This window comes from Rhamphochromis sp. 'chilingali' (genome assembly GCF_963969265.1).
Source record: "Rhamphochromis sp. 'chilingali' genome assembly, chromosome: 20".
NCBI lineage: Eukaryota > Metazoa > Chordata > Actinopteri > Cichliformes > Cichlidae > Rhamphochromis > Rhamphochromis sp. 'chilingali'.
This window is the reverse complement of record NC_137947.1, coordinates 14,216,794-14,233,501: the sequence shown is the minus strand read 5'-3', so window position 1 is coordinate 14,233,501 and position 16,708 is coordinate 14,216,794. Positions and strand designations below refer to the sequence as shown.

The following is a 16,708-nucleotide window of genomic DNA, read 5'->3' as shown; positions in this document are numbered from 1 at the left end:
CTACTCTCGTGGAAACTGTTTTTATGTAAAGATTGTGCATTATTCTTATCTATAGAAAGGGCATCTTGAGAATCTTGAGCTTGTGCCCTTTCCAAACCACTGCTCTTATCACTGTGTGTAATATCTTCCCCCTGGTCATCTGCATATGTCTTTCCAGGATTAGAAAACACTAATGGGCCTGAAGAGGAAACAACAGGTATTATACTGCTCTCAGACAGGAAATCCGTAACTGTGTGAGTATCCACAGAAACACACACTTCTAAACGTTGATCCTCTTCTATAGGATCAGATCTCATCTCTTCTCCTATTCTACTTCCAGGCTGTCCAAAGTTGTCTGATAAGGGAAACGATGGATTTAAACAGGACACATTTCTATCACTATCAGGATCGTCTGTGTCCGTTCTTGATGCAGAGATCTGTTCAGTATCAATAGCGAAAATGCTGTTGTTTTGCCTCTCTGGGAAAAGCCTCTCAGCATCACCTGTAACACCAAGCACTGGCTCTAACAAGTCTTTAGGAGTCACCGCTAAATCTTCAACATCATTGCTGCTGTGATAAACAGTATTTGTAACAGCAGGTATCTCAGAAGAGGAGCTCTGCTCTTGTGGAGGTCTTTCACAAACAGGTGCACCCCTTTGGCAGAGAGGTACAGAAATCTGTTCAGCATCAATATTAAAAATGTCATCATTTTGCTTCTCTGGGGAAAGCCTCTCAGCATCACCTCCCCCTCCATGGGCTGACCCAAACAAATCTTTAGGAGTCAGGGCTGAATCTTCAATATCATAGTAGCTTTGGTTGATAGTACTTGTTGTTATGTCTCTATTAACAGAAGATATCTCAGAATAGGAGCTCTGATGTTGTGGAGGTTTTTCACAAACAGCTGCACTCAGGCTCCGTTCTCTCTGACAGAGAGATACAGGGATTTGCTCAGCATCAACAGTGAGAATATCATTGTTTTCCCTCTCTTGGGGAAGCCCCTCAGGATCACCGGCACCTTCATGGGCCGCCCCTAACAAATCTTTAGGAGTCAGGGCTGAATCTTCAATGTCATTGTTGCTGTGATTGATGGTATTTGTTGCTGTTATGCTGCTGTAAACAGCACATAACTCAGAAGAGGAACTCTGCTGCCGGGGCCCTTCACAAACACCTGCACTCAGGCTCCGATCTCTCTGACAGAGAGATACAGGGATCTGTTCAGCATTAACAGTGGGAATGTCATTGTTTTGCCTGTTTTGGGAAAGCCTCTCAGCATCACTTGTAAGGCCACAAGTAAACCCTAACAAATCTTTAGGAGTCAGGGCTGAATCTTCAATATCATAGTAGGTTTGGTTGATAGTACTTGTTGTTATGTCTCTATTAACAGAAGATATCTCAGAATAGGAGCTCTGCTGTTGTGGTCCTTCACAAACAGGTGAGCTCAGGCTCTGATCTCCCTGACAGACAGATACAGCATCAATAGAGGGAAGGTCATTGTTTTCCCTCTCTTGGAAAAGTCTCTCAGCATCACTTGCACCACCATGGGCCGACCCTAACGAATCTTTAGGAGTCAGGGCTGAATCTTCAATATCATTGTTGCTGCGCAAGATGGTATTTGTTGCTGTTATGCTGCTGTAAATAGCAGGTAACTCAGACGAGGAGCTCTGCTGTTGTGGAGGTCTTTCACAAGCAGCTGCAATCAGGCTCTGATCTCGCTGACAGAGAGCTGTGGAGATCTGTTCACCATCAATAGTGAGAATGTCATCATTTTGCTTCTCTAGGGAAGGCCTCTCAGAATCACCTGCTCCACCATCTGTAAACCCTAAGAAATCTTTAGGAGTCAGGACTGTATCTTCAGTATCATAGTTGCTGTGATTGATGGTATTTGTTGCTGTTATGCTGCTGTAAACAGCAGGTATTTCAGAAGAGGAGCTCTGCTGTTCTGGAGGTCTTTCACAAACAGCTGCAATCAGGCTCTGATCTCTCTGACAGCTGCTGGGCTCAGATTCATCATTATAATCACTTTCTGCTTGCTGACGTAATGCAATTCTGACATCTTCTGCCCTGTTTTTCACAGAGTTACAATTACCCCTGGAAACCGAGATGACTGCACCCTCAACCAAATCCCCAAGCGATGTGTAATCCACACTCGGAGCTGGCTCACTGCCCAAAGTTGACCGAACCCCACTTTCATCTTCCACTCTAGCTTCCAAAGACAAAGCACTGGAAAATGAAACTGACGTGCCGGTTTCACTCTGAATGAATGTCTGTTTTCTTACACTGGTATCATATCCATCACCGAAAACATCATCATCACTGGGTATGCTGTCAGATTTACCGGAGTGATAAGCAAAAGTGGCAGACTGAGTCTGGCTTTTGGAATCAGTATTGATGCCAGAGATTCTTCCTGTCAGCTCGCTATCCATTAAGGTGTGTGGCTCACTGTCCTCAGCCCCTAAAGGCAATTTTCCTATATGATTGATACGCTCTGCTGTAACCTGATTCCAATAAGAGGGTGAGATCATCTGAGGCATGTTACCACTTTCTGATGGAAGGGAAAGATGTACTTTATTAGTCATTGTTTCTACACTCCCCACTGCCTTACACGCCAACTCTCGATTTCTATTTTCACTCTCTCCTTCTTTGTTATTAGCCTCTTCTTTGGCTAAATCAAGCACCGTGACAGCAGCATTTCTTGAAATCACCTGCTGTGTGTTTTCAGCTGCGTGAATTAAACCCAGATCTTGATCTTCAGAAAGAGAGTAAACACGGTTTTCCTCTGGGTAAAAGTTGTCTTGCGAATCTGAATCCCTGACTAATTCAAGCGGGAGTGCCTCACCAATGCTCCTGCTGCAATGAGACCTCAAAAAGCTCTGCTCTGTGTGACATCTGCTTGACAATGCCTGTTTTAATCCAGAAAATCTGTCTGTCTCAACCATCAGGATGGGATTTTTTTCATCTGACTGTGAGTCATGCAGCTCTAGTACCATCTTATCATCCACTAATCCTTTATTAAGAGCTTCCTGCAGGTTATAACAATTCCCAGAGGTGACGTCCAAAATGCCCTCTTCCTCCATTTGGGTTTTCAGAAGCGCAATAGCACTCTTCCACTCATTTCCACCCTCCACTGAGTCCTCAGAGCTTAAAAACTGAGGTTGTTCAATATGAACACTTGTTGTATCAAAGCACTTAGCCTTATAGTGTGGTGGCACCTGATGGCAAGATTTAAATGAGGACTCAGAGCCAATCATCACTGAAGGTGAGCTAATATTTCTGCTTTCCCCAGAGCAAAATGTGTGAGGGACTGACACATTTAGAGAACCTGGAATATCAAGACCTTCCCTGGCATAATCTCCGGCCTCCTTTTTCAAAGTATTTCCAGAAATTCCTTCTTCAAACTGATCTGACTTTGTCCACCATGTGTCGTTTTCAAACGCGTTTTCCACCTCTACACCTCTGGTGTTAAAATCAATGTCACTACTCACTAAAAGGTCCTTGGCATGATCGTGTTTTGAAGCTTTGTCATTTTTATTCGATTTTTCATCAAAGGTTATTCTTCCATTGCCAGAGGAAACGAAATTATGAGGCTCAAATGTGTGTTGTGTGTTTTCATCAAAGGTGATTCTCCCGCCGGTCTGGGAAACAAAGTCATAACGATCAAACACGTCCTCTGTGTTTTTTATTAACTCCTCTGATTCATCATTTATGTGTAGCGACATCTCAGAATCTGCATCTTCAAAAGGATTTTTGGCATCAAACAAAGTCAAATCAGTCAAACCTTCATCATCGTTTGGATAAAATAGCGTGTCTTCAAGAAAAGCATGAGCCATTTTGTTTAACTGATCATCAAGTATCAAAACCCTCTGTTCTGACTTTGGATCAATGTAACTGTTCATCATTAAGTATGAGATGAATAACTGTTTTGCTTCCGTGGGAGAGGGGAGATTAACTTCTGAACCATCATGAGGCCACCCATCAACTGCCAGCTTTTTATAAGTGAGCCAAGATGAAAACTTTTCACTAAGGTGATCAACATCTGGCAGCACATCTGGGATCTCTATGGATTTCAGAACCTCTGCTGTGTGACTGTCGATCCAACCATTTTGAATAGCGGTAGTGATATCTATCACCTCTGAATTTTCTGGAATGTAAAATGCTGCTATTTTCCCTCGATTAGTAAAAAGTGTGCAGGTAAACTCACTGGAGGTGCTTTGACAATCAGATTCATGCGAGGCAGACACCGTTTGGATTTCCCCAGAGTGAGGCAACGCAAGTCCCATGAACTGTTGCTGATTTCCCAGGACGATGAGTGTGCTGCTGGAGCTCATCAAGTCACACTGAATGGCCGCATCCACCTTCAGCCCACCTCCAGCATTCTGGAAGTTACCATTTGACACCTCAGTTTCATTCTGACCTTCTAGATCCCCCTGAGCACCTAACAACCTCACCATAATCTCCTGATTACTAAAACCACCCGAAGTCACACTGTTAATATTCCCCTCTGATGTCTCTGAGCTCTCTCTGCTCAGGCCCTTGAATATCAGTTTATTAGCCTCACAAGCTTCACCCTCCTCTTCAGGCTCTAAAAAAGACAGACTTTCTGCAGTGCCAGGATTTATCATATCCTGGTGAGACTTTTTCCTCTGAAGGATGTTTACGTAGACAGAAGCAGGAATTAAACCACACTGAAATGCCTTCTCCAGGGTCATCGTGTCCCCTGTGTAGGACATCTGCACTTCATCACTGACCTGGCTGGCCTCTATTATCTTTATGATCACATCTTCACACATGGACCCTTCTCTAGCTGCTGCTATGTCAGACAGGGACACAGAGGAGACATGTGAACTCTGTATGCATTTGCTTGAATCATTCAACACTGGCAAGTGATTCAGCGTTGATGTGTAGATGCGATTTTCTTCAATAGCTTCGTCACACCCCAGATGAAATTGGGGTTCAGAGAGGTTAGAGGTTAGGAGGGCCCCTTGATGATTTACCAAACCTCTCTGATCAATCAGGCCAGTCATTCCAGTCCCAATCCTATCAAGGGGTTTGAAATCCTGCAGGAAATGAAAGCATGACAATTAATCTCACTAGCTTTGGCTTCAGCCTCAAAATTTGTTCAAATTTTACTAACTGAGGCAAGACAAAATCTATACTCACCACCACACAGACACGGGTTTGTTAAGACAGCGTTTGTGCAAGAGCAAGACTGCAACGGGGTTGCAACAGGAGGGTGATGGAGAGTACATTTAAAGCTATCATGCATCTGGAATATAAGCATTCAGCATCTTGCAAAAAGAGTGTCATTAGTCACACAGCACACTGTAAAGTTATATATCTGCTATCCTGTTGAGCTCTTAAAGAGAGCTTAAGCACACTGAAAGAAGTGAAATATCAGACCACAGCTTGGTGCAATTAGCATGTTTACAGCATACTCAGGTTTGACTGGTTTCAGCCATACTAAGTTTCTGTTCCTAAGGAGCCAGTCTAAGAGAAAGTGCGACAGAATTTGGCAAACACTGTACTAGGGAAAAGAGGATAATGGTTAGACATGCAATCGAACATCAGGGGGCACTGTTTTCCAACACATTATAGGGCACACTCCATTAATAAACACGAAGCCTATAATCCAACCTCATCTGCAGAGGGAGTCTGATCTGAACACTGCTGGGAGAGTTCATTGTAGGCCTGAGTGAGAGACTGCAGCTGCTCTTGGGCCTTCTTTCTTTCCTCTTCTGTCATTCTGTAAAGACAAAAAAATATTAAGGATGAAGCCCCTAGCTTTACCAGTCAGTCTTTTGCATGCTAGTCCAGGTAAGGAGGCTTACTTGTCACTGTGTTTGTTTAGCATCGTTTGTGTGGACCTCAGCGCTTCTGCAATTTGTTCTTTTTTAGTGACGATTTCCTCCACTGACACCTAGAACATCAAACAGCAACAACATGCATATCACCATGTTAGAGTCAATGATGCATAGTGACTTTTATGGTAGTTTTACTTTACAATTGCAACAAAAAAACAAGACAATCCTCAAAAATGCACACACACACACAGACACACAAATACTTTTTACAGACTAAATTAAATTTTTCATGATTCATTATTTACATGAAGCATACTGCACACAACAACTTTGCAATAAATATTAGCAATGGAAACCTACATAACATTTTAGTGTTTCTCCCAAAGAGGACTTGACTGATTTACACAGTCTTTAATGAGGCTATAATTTTAACACTGTTATTTCTGATAGCACTGTGCACATTGTGCTTTATTCTGTTTTACATAAGGGGCATGATATCAGAAACATAATAAGGGGAAGGGGAAGGTGATTTTGACATAATTTGACAAAATAAAGTCTAATTATGTTACACTGTAATTACTGAATTGTGATTTTACTTTACAGACATTTATTTAAGTTTATGAAAGTATTACTACAGAAATGCAAAGGTCCACTACTAACATCAAAAGATATATAAGAAGTCAGTGATCTCATTAGCAAATGACATGTAATGAAAATCTAAACTTCTTTAATTCACACATTTATTTTATTTTCTATTCTTTTATGTTGGGCAGATTTAATTATGGACCCCGTGATCATAAACTGCCTCTCACCACTATTTAGCCATGATTTAATTCCTTTTGCAATATAATGAACACATCAGGGATAGTTTTATATAAATTTCATGTAACCTTAAGGTGAATAATATCAGTTTTGGGCCACATGTTAAAATATTTCAATAACCCGTGAGACTGACGTCATTTATTATTCAGTGAAGTGCATTAAATATGGGTGCTTGTGCAACATATGCATTTGTTTTTATTATGAATAAAATGAAATAAGTATTTCATATTATCTTTGTAGGTCTTTGTAAGTGCATTAATTAAATCCATGAGCTTCACAACATATATGGATAAAATGAATCAGGAAGTAAACAGTTTGTTTTATTAGAAATCAAACGCTGTGACAGCAAAGGGTGGTGGGATCATTTTGATTGGAGTGTTTTTGTCATTAAAAAAATTCATATATAAACAAAAGTTAGCAATAATAAAAAAACAGGACACACCAGGAACATACACATTATTTACCTGCGGCTTATTAGAAGCATCTGTGTTGGCATTACTATCTTTCAGAGCATCCCCACCATTGCTCACGGTCTGTTTCACATTGGACATCCACTGCAATAGTTTGTTAACCTTATCACCATTCTCTCTCTTCTCCTCATCAACAGATCTCTAGAATTAAAATAGACGGACTTTTAACAAGATTGTTAACTTTGCTACAAAAATAAACCAAAACACAGGAAGAGAGCTGTCAAAATCCATTCATGATCAAGTTAAAATCAGCAAAAACCAAAAGAAGAAAACACAAGAAAGCTTTGGACAACCATGTACTGAAAAACTGTTTTGGTCAGAGCTGAAGAAGAATCAGCAGCACTGAAACACAAATATTTTTTACCAGTTTAGCAATGCGAGGCTTCATTGGTAATACCACAAGAGGCATCTTTGTTCATCAAAAGGTCAAAGATAACGAGAAAAGACTCACTGACTTTAAATCCACCCCACCAAAGGCTAATGCTATAATAACTGACAGGTTTTTATTTATATGCCCAAACATAATGAAATGTTGACTTTGGTCCAAAACCGTGGGATTTCGTAGCTTCCAGTAACCTTAACCCGGTGTGGCAGTCGTACACGCTTCTCTCCAGAGCCTCTTTGAATGTAATTCTTCTCTTGGTCCTTGGACAGGTGAGGCTTTTGGTGTGGAACTTCTCGTCTTTGAGTACAGTGGCGGTAACTTTATCAACGAGTCCGCTCTGAACGACTTCTTCAAGTGAGATTCTGTCGTGGGTGTCAGGTTTTATCAATCCTCCAGTCAGGAGCTGGAATTCAATACAGCGGAAACCGGCGTCTTTTGGGAGGAGATTTTCCTGAACAGCCTGGGAAACAGACAAAGTCTTTGCAGTCTTGGGATGAATGAAGCCATTAAGTGCTTGGTCAAACTGCAGAAGCTGCTGACTCAGTGCTTCATCCAAAAGACCTCTTTTGAGAGCCTCGGTGAGGGTAACTCTCTCTCCACATGACGGGTCACAAATACCTCCAGTGCAGGCCTGGGCCTCTAACAGCCGCAAAGCAGTAGCTCTGTCAGTAAAGCCCTGTTGAAAACCCTGAAAAACCGAAAGCCTTTTCTTCTGAGTGACATCCCAAAGTCCAGCAATGGGGCTGTTAACATCTTCCACAACAACCATTCTTGAAAATATCATGTCTGCGATCTCAGTGATACTAAGAAGACCTCTGCGATAGCTCTCAAGCTCAGACGATTCCAGGAATCTCTGACTTAGAGCCGACTCAAGGCAAAGCTGTCGGCCACCTTTGACATCAGTAATGACGTGAAGTGGGGTTCCACTGGGGTCAGCTGTGGACTTCTCCTGCCATTCACTCTCCTGCTGTGACAGAAACAGATATGTCTTCTTGTCAATGTGTTTCCCCTTGAATGCTTCATAGGCTGACATCTCAGTGCCACAGTTGCTGTTGACAACTGACACCCTATGAGAGCTGGCAGGAGATGTGCTTGTTAGGTGCCTCTGACCAAACGGAAAGAGAAACACTCCACCACTGATGTCGTACAAGCATGCCTTCAGTATGTCAGAGTAGTATGCTTTCTGTCCAGTGTCAGGGTTGTGATAACCTTTGGGGTTACTGACTGGATCATAGAGACTCTGTAGAGTCTCCTTGTTCAAAAGACCCTGATCTACAGCAATGTGAGCTGTTACCCTGACCCCAGTTGCTGGGTTTATCAGTCCTCCAGTAGCAACCTGGACCTCGAGGATCTTTTTGGCTTTGTATCTATCGAGAATCCTTTCCTCCATGGCCTGAAACACAGACAGCTTTTTGCCTTTAAAGATGTAGCCACTAATAGCTTTCTCAGCCTCCATCAGTCTGTCTTTCAGGCTCGGATCTATAATCCCCCTCTCCAATGCCTCGGCAGCTGAATGCGTTTGTCCGGTAGCCAGATCTGTAAGGCTTCCTGTTGCAGCCTGAGCCTCGAGAAACTCAAGGGCATATGTCTTTGCTAGGAAGCCCTTCTCAGCAGCTTCCAGGAAGGATATCTTTTTCTTGCTCGACTCCACATAAATTCCAGCAATAGCAGCCGGTTTGCCGATGTACTCTTCATCCGAGGGCCTAAATTTGACAATATTTTGAATGCTTACACCCCCTTTGAGGTCTGGGAGCTTTTGGGGAGTTGAATATGTCACGCTCTGCTGTCCATTGCGGTCTGTTATACTACTCTCTGATGCGCTTTGGTACATTTTTGTCTTGCTGACATTAGTTTCGTGCAGCTGTTTGTCTTTAAGTCCCAACAGAGCCATGTATCCCTGTGCTGTCACAGAGCTTTGGAAATCAGTGTTAACGTGGCTCTTGTAAGTCACACTTTGCACATCTTTCTTGAGAAAAGCGGGAGTTTGATAAGGGGAGCTATCCAACATTGAGTTTGTTGTTGAATCCTGCTGAAGGCTTTGACTGTGAATGATCTCCCTCTTATCTTGTCTGACATGTTTAATCACTTCAAGGGTGATTTTGTTCTCCGTTGTTGCCATCTGTAGATGTGACATTGGAAGAGCTATTAAGTTTTTACAGCTACAATTATTAATATCAACTAACAGAAAAAAACAACTACTGAAAGGAGCATACTGCATTTAAAAATACTGGATCTGTTAATAAATGCACTATTATGTTCCTGTAATGCAAAATTCAGCCTCGTGCGTACCTGTGAGGACTTTTTCACTGAGAGAATCTCTTCATCTCTCCTGCTTTTTGTATCTTGATTTGAGTGCACCATTTTCTGCATTATAGCGACATCTGCATTCATCAGATCAGCCTTGTTGTCTTTCACATACTGGAAACTGCACTGAGTCGCCTCTAATCCGAGTGTCGAAAGCTTCTCCTGAAGGCCTTTAACCTCTTTGACGTACAGCACTATTTGTTCCCGCAGAGATCTTGCCTCATTTTCTCTCATTGTGAGTTTCCACTCGCTGTCTTTCAACAGCTGTTGAAACTTTGTCCATTCACCCGTTTGCTCATTGCAAAGGCTTTGCATAGCACTGATTTTTGACTTGAGTTCGACTTTTTCTTCCTCGAGTTCGTCTATTTGAGATTTTGCTTTTGACAAGTCTCGCTCGAGCTTCGTTCTCTCTTGCTGCACTTTGTCCATTTTGATTTGAAGCTGTTGGTCCAGTTGTTGCTTTGAATCAGCTGTGCTCTGATGTTTTATCTGCTTCATGTCTTGCTTGAAATACTTATTCAGCATCTCTGCTAGTTCAGCGCTGTGCACTTTGGATTTCTCGCTGTCGTTTGTGAGCTCGGACTGCAGTAAAATGATTTTTCTCTCTATTTCAGTTTTCACTAGCAGCAACTGCCTGTCATAGCCCTCTCTCTGGAGTTCTAGTTTGCTCTTTAACTCCTCCAGCATTTTCTTACACTTATCCAGTTGTTCCTCCATCTGCTGGGACCTCAGCTGAAGCGCAGCGTTTTCTATTTGCTTTTGCTCGGCTTCCGATTGGGCGTGCTGAAGGTTTTCTCTCAGTTTTCTGACTTCAGATCCCAATAAGATGCTTTTCTCTAATGCCTCAGCTTTCTCCCTCTTTAAAAGTGTATTCTCATTTTGTAGGTTTGATCTGGATTTCTCAGAACTGGACATAATTTCTTTGATTGTTATTCTATTTTTCTGAAGCTCAGCCTCCAGCTGAATTAGTTTGGACTCTTTGACTTTTCTCTCTTGGGCCTCTTTCGCTAACTCGTCTTTTGTTCTTTGCAGTGAGGAGCTTAAATCTGAAAGTTTAGCGTTCAGGTTCTCGGCTTTCCTTTCCGTTTCTCTCTTCTCACTCTGAAGCGTGTAAAGTTCCTGCTTTACGTTTTCTGTCATTTTCTCCGAGGTGCTGGTTAACCCCTTAAAACTGTGCTTTTGTTTGAAAAGCTCATCTTCTAAAGCTTTGATTTTACTGAGATGCTTTTGATTCTCTGCACATTCCTTCTGCAGTTGTGCATTTTTAGCATTCAGCATCACTTTCAAATCATTGATTTCAGCTTTCTGCATGTGGACCTTTTGATTTGCCGAATTCTTGTCAGAAAGCACTGACATCAGCTCAGTTTTAAGAGAGGTTATTTCTTTCTCATAACTGGCAGTACTTGAACTGAGAACTTTGATTTTCTGCTGCAGTTCAGTCATTTTCTTTACCTCCTCACTGTAATCTTGCAGTTTAATTTGAAGCTCATGAGAGCTTTGCGATTTCTTATTCAGCTCCTCCTCGATAATTCTGACCTGTGATTTGGTGCCCTCTACTTGAGCCCTGAAGATTTTAATTTGCTGATCCTTGCTGTCAATTTCCATCATCGCCTGATCCAGTTTAGCTTTGATGTTCTTTAGATTTTCCTCCATCTCCAGATTGATCTGTTTCATCTCATCTACTCTCGCCTGCCACTGAGAAGCAGCTAATTCACTTTTTTGAAGTTCTGCTTCCAGATTTTTACACTTGCCCTGCAGCGCCTGCTCAGATTTTTTCATTAAGCTACTTTCTTCCTTTGCTGTTTGAACTTGCTGTTTCCAGCTGTCGATCTCTCTCCTTAAAGACCTGAGCTTTTGTTCTGAAAGTGACCTCTCTTTTTCCATTGACTCCATCTGGATGTGAAGACCTTGAATATTACTCTCCGATGAGACATTCATCCTCGTCAGCTCACTGCATTTAAACTTCAGCTGATCTATTACTGACTGCTTGGAAGCCAGGTCTAATTCTAAGCTGTTAATCTTGTAACTATTTTCCTGTTCAATGGAGCTTTTTTTCTGCAGCTCTCCATGGGCGATGTTCAGCTGCTCTTTAAGGCCTTCTATTTCAGTGCTGTGAAAAAACGTGTTTTGTTCCAGAGAGGACTTTGCTCTTTTGAGAGATCTGATTTCGTCTTGAAGCTCATTGATGGATTTCTTCATGTTCTGTGTTTCCTGCTGGAGTTCCTCTGATTTCTGTCTCATGCTAATCCTCTCAGCTTCCAAGTCCATCTGAAGTTTCTTCAGTCTGTTATTGCTGTCATCCAACAGCTTTTTATAACTCTGTGCTTTTTCTTCAGCCATGTCTGCTTTTCTCTGGACCAGGACCAGCTCCTCTAATTTCTGCTGCAGAACATCCACCATCGTGCTGTCATTTTCTCTGAATGCAGATGATCTCAGCTCACAGTCTCCTGCTGACTGGCTGTCAAAGGCCAAAGGCTGCTGAGCCACACTTTTAGCATGGATTTGGCTTTGCAGCTCATGAACAGTGGCAAAGTCTATTTCCTCCACATCTTTTTTTCTGTGAAGGCTTTGGGTATTAATATCGTGGCCATCATTTCTATCTTTTAAGAAATCGTCTAGCTTCTTCTGAGTCAAAGACCACGTGGCCTCTGACTGTTCGATTAACATTTTTGTGTGCTTTAATTCCTGCTCAATTGCCATTTTGTCTTTAACTGCTATCTCTAATTTAGCATGATACTGATTCAGATCATGCTCGAGCTGGGATTTCTGACACTTTAGATCACCAATTGTCTTCTGCTGTGTTTCTATTTCTCCTTCCAACTTTTCCAACTGTTCTTGCCTCTCAGTCAGCAAAGCCTCCTGCTCCCAGACCCGCTGCTTAAGTTGACTAATCTCTATATCCTCTGTAGCTTTTTGGAGCTCCATGTTTTCTGTCCACCTTTCATTCTCTGCTCTTTCAAAAGCTTTTCTCTTCTATAATGGGAAAAAAACACAAATCATCCACTGTAGACATTGTAAATTAGCGCCATTAATAATAAAACAATCTCTCCATGAATTTCCTTAATGAGTTTTGTTTATAAAAGAAGAGATAGTTGTACTGTAAATGCCTAAAAACTGCAAACATACCATCAATATTTTAGGTTTGATTTTATTTCAGTTATAGTTTTATATGTCAAAACTAAGCTTTAGAACTAATGCACAGATTCCTGGAGAGACATTTAAAAGAGACATATAAGATCTACTGCAGCAGAATTAGAAAAAAGCTTTCTCATCCCAGCAAGTCAATATCTCCAGGAAGGAGCTACCATCCATGCAGACATGCACTGCTCCATTTCCTTTGCTTCTTTTGTACAATGAAGCAAACTCTCTTCCCTCACGATGAGACCTCCATCTGGGATAATTGTCTTGGAGTGAGTCAAAAAGTCAAGGTAGACAAGTAGTGGAAGTGCTGTGAGCCACTAAAACAAGCTGATAAAAAAGAGAAGACCACCCAGGAAGCATGCCCATGTGCGACAATACAGCTACATTGGCATCAGGAAACAAATGGTGAACAAATTGAAATTGAAAAAGTGCCACACGAATCCCTGTTACCACAGAAAGTTTTATGTGTTAAAGCAAGAATAACTCACCTCCTCGTCCTCAGTTCTCTTCAGCGTTTCGCTGGCAAACTTCACATACTGAGTCATCAGAGTCACCAGAGCAGTGTAGCGCGTTCGGAGATCCATAAACTATAAACACAACCAAGTATATTACTGAGCAGGCACTGTTGTTCATACAGAACTCATTTCTTCTGCTGACAAAGCCAAAATAAAGTTTGACCTCCTGCTGAATGGCATCAGAAGAACTCTGCATCCTCCGTTTCTTGAGAGGAGATTTGTGCTGGGAGTCGACCATCGCTCTGAACGTCATCAGCTGAAGTTCATAATCCTAAAAAAGAATTTCACATGAATTGATGGTGAACTAGTTTTTGTTAGATTATTATTGCTCAGTCTCCTTTCACCAAATGTCAACAAAATGTGACTAACTGCTGCACTATTCAGAAAAAATATTCTGCAAAAGCCTGCAGACCTGATGCGTTACTGTTTAGATAACAGAACTGTAAAGTGGGGGTTAAACTAAATTAAAGACAACAAATGGCTTCACCTTAACAGCAGATGAGTACTGCTCTGAGTACTTTTGACATTCGTCGATACTGCTCTGTTTCTTCTCAATTTCAGCAACAAGGATCTGAAAAACACACATTTTAATACATTGTGTATCTATATAAATGTTTTTTGCTGTGAATAACTTCTGTGTTGTCCTACTTTTTGTTTGTTTAACAGCTCAGCCAGTGCCTTGCTATCCTCAGGCTTGTGTTCTTGGGCCTTCAGCTGTGCTGCCTCCATGTCTCTAACCCATTCATCAAGGCTACTATAGGAGTCTCTGTAGTGCTTCAAAGATTTGCTGATACCATCCAGGTCGCGGAGCCTGAAAATTGGTTGGATAAGCTTTTAGTGATCAATACATACACTGACTATTTTCTGCAAAAACAGCTGGTGTGCTTGATTTAATTCAGAATGAATAAATGAAAAAAGCCAAACCTGCTATCGATCTGCGAGTGGATGTTCTGCCACCTCTCGCTCAACTGATCCGCCTTTTCTTTGTGCCAGTCGAGGTCAAAGTCGCGCTCGTTGTGCGCTTTAAACATGCGGTCACTGATGAGTCGCGCCTTCTGCAGCTCATCCTCCATGTCGTGGAATGACTCCTGTCTCTCATCAATCTCTGTCCGCCAGTGCTGTGTGCAGAAGCAGGAATGGTTAACAAGTGAAGTCAAAACACTGGGTGTGTTGGTGAAATACTGTATCATGTTGGTGTAACACCTTTAGTGTGGAAATGACATTTTCAATGGATTTGACATCAGGGTTCATGGCATCTTCTTCATAGAGTTTGGACTCATAGGCCTTAACAAGCGCCTCTGCACTCTGACTGTGTTTCACCACTAAACTCACAGTTTTTAATCTGCAATAGAAGAAAAAGGTCTTTAGTTCTAATATTCTTTTGTATTACAAACATACATATAAATGAATTACCTAATTACAATGAAGGGAAACTCTTACTTGTCCATATAAATGGAAGACATGGAGTACACTTGGCTCATGCTCTGAATGAGGACTGTGAGCTCAGATGAAAGCGTTGCCACAGACGGAGAACCTGCGGCCTGTCTGAGGAACAGCTCGCACTTCTCCTTCATGGCATCCAGATCCTCCTTCAGCTTATTCAGCTCTGCCGTCTTCCTCTGCGAGAGCAGATGAGGGCGGGGGGATGATTTAAACTGACAATAACAGCGAAGTTCTCGAGTATCATAAATGAGTATTGCAATGTGTACCTCGTGCTCTGTGATACGCTGCAGACTCTGCTCCAGGTCATCTCTTTCCAGGGGTGAGCGTATTTGCCTGATCAGGTGTTCTTCATGGGCCTCCAGATGCATACGGAAGTTGCGTATTTCCGAGATGTAATGATTGTACACCGACTCCTCGTGTTCCTCTGTGTAACAGAAAAGGATCAAAGTCTATTAAAAATACTGACATCTTGGTTGCATTTTTCTTTTTGAGAGTAATAAATATAAAGCTTTGCGTTATTTTGAAAATCATCCAAAGGAAAATAATTTAAACCCAAAAATACTGCAGTTTAAACTGACTGCCTCTAGGTGGCACCCTTATTATGCTATAAGGTCAAGTAAGGTCTGATGCAATGGAGCTCAATCCACTGAACTTTGTATTCTGCTGAGGTGGAGTCAGTCCCAAAATGAGAAAATTATGACTAGTGCATTGAGAAAAAAAACAATCTTTTAAAAGGAAATGCAAATATTTTATACTGTATATGTGAATACTGCCCACGTGCATATGTATCAACACAGCGGAACAAATATTCTTCAAATTTTCCCAAAATTAAAATTCATGACTACACATAACACTTTAACGGCATATCAGTGCAGTATTTACATTCACAGCAAAATCAGAGTAATTCCAATAGGTATTAACTTAAGGCTTAAAAGGCTTAACAGCCATGTGTTTCCCTTTGCTGTGTTTTGTACAATGTACACAAGCTGCTTGTTGTTACGCAGAAGGGGAAGGGAGATTTGAGCCTTGCCTCTCTCTGCGGATCTGAGCAGTTCCTGGTAATACTCCTTACACGCCGCCACGTCTCTCTCGAGCTGCGCGCAGTCCGCCATAGTGAATACCTTTGACTCCTCGCTGTCTTCCAGGAACTCATCAAAGTGGGACTGCAGGTTGCTCAAGACCTGCTGATGCTCACCTGGCAACATGGTCTTTATCTGGAGTGATGAGAGCAAAACAGTCAAACAAATAAAAACAAGTGTAAATAACACAAACTGGCATTTTCCTTAGAATGATCGTTATCAAACTGAAGCGTGATTATCACAAATGATCGTCAAAAGAAAAGCTCGACTGACTGCAGTCTGAAAAAACAAACTTCGACATACTGAAGCCACATTCCAGTTGCGGATGGCTTGAATGTCAGCCATTAGATAATGCCAAGACACCACACTCTTCATGTTGACGTGGGAGTGGTGCCACAGTGCCAGGACGTTCTGATATAACTGCTCAGTTCTGCAGAAGCAAAGGTTATATTATTAATATTATTTGCTGCGTCAATGAAATTTGTGAAAAAGATTACTATAGGGGAACTGTAGGAAACTTAGCATCCTACCAACTCACCTTGAAGCCATATCAACGGCCTCTTTGTTGGGTGGAGGGACAGTGAAGCAAACAGAGGGAACCATCGCCTCATTACCTGCTGGGTTGATGACTTTCCACTTAGCCCGGTGAGAGTTACTGGCCAGTACGCACTCATCCTCTTTATAAATGGTAATCTGAAAGAGTTGACAAACCGTAACTGATTTACTATAAATGTTTTATATAAACCGAGATTAAATGTGATGATTCACGGCA

The 16,708-nt window shown here is 41.8% G+C and overlaps 1 protein-coding gene across 13 annotated transcripts in view; it reads right to left on the bottom strand.

Annotated features, from left to right (window-relative positions):
* Positions 1-16,708, bottom strand: part of dst (dystonin) — a 98,191-nt gene that overhangs the window by 41,921 nt on the left and 39,562 nt on the right. For all 13 annotated transcript variants that reach the window (XM_080868166.1, XM_080868156.1, XM_080868158.1 and 10 more), the window contains 14 exons: positions 16,475-16,629; positions 16,240-16,366; positions 15,888-16,071; positions 15,124-15,281; positions 14,855-15,033; positions 14,618-14,756; positions 14,339-14,532; positions 14,063-14,225; positions 13,902-13,985; positions 13,578-13,685; positions 13,388-13,486; positions 7,064-7,210; positions 5,805-5,893; positions 5,611-5,719 (listed from right to left, as the gene is read on the bottom strand). In XM_080868166.1, the coding sequence (XP_080724292.1) occupies positions 5,611-5,719; positions 5,805-5,893; positions 7,064-7,210; positions 13,388-13,486; positions 13,578-13,685; positions 13,902-13,985; positions 14,063-14,225; positions 14,339-14,532; positions 14,618-14,756; positions 14,855-15,033; positions 15,124-15,281; positions 15,888-16,071; positions 16,240-16,366; positions 16,475-16,629 (1,935 nt within the window). The remainder of the gene's footprint in view (positions 1-5,610; positions 5,720-5,804; positions 5,894-7,063; positions 7,211-13,387; positions 13,487-13,577; positions 13,686-13,901; positions 13,986-14,062; positions 14,226-14,338; positions 14,533-14,617; positions 14,757-14,854; positions 15,034-15,123; positions 15,282-15,887; positions 16,072-16,239; positions 16,367-16,474; positions 16,630-16,708) is intronic.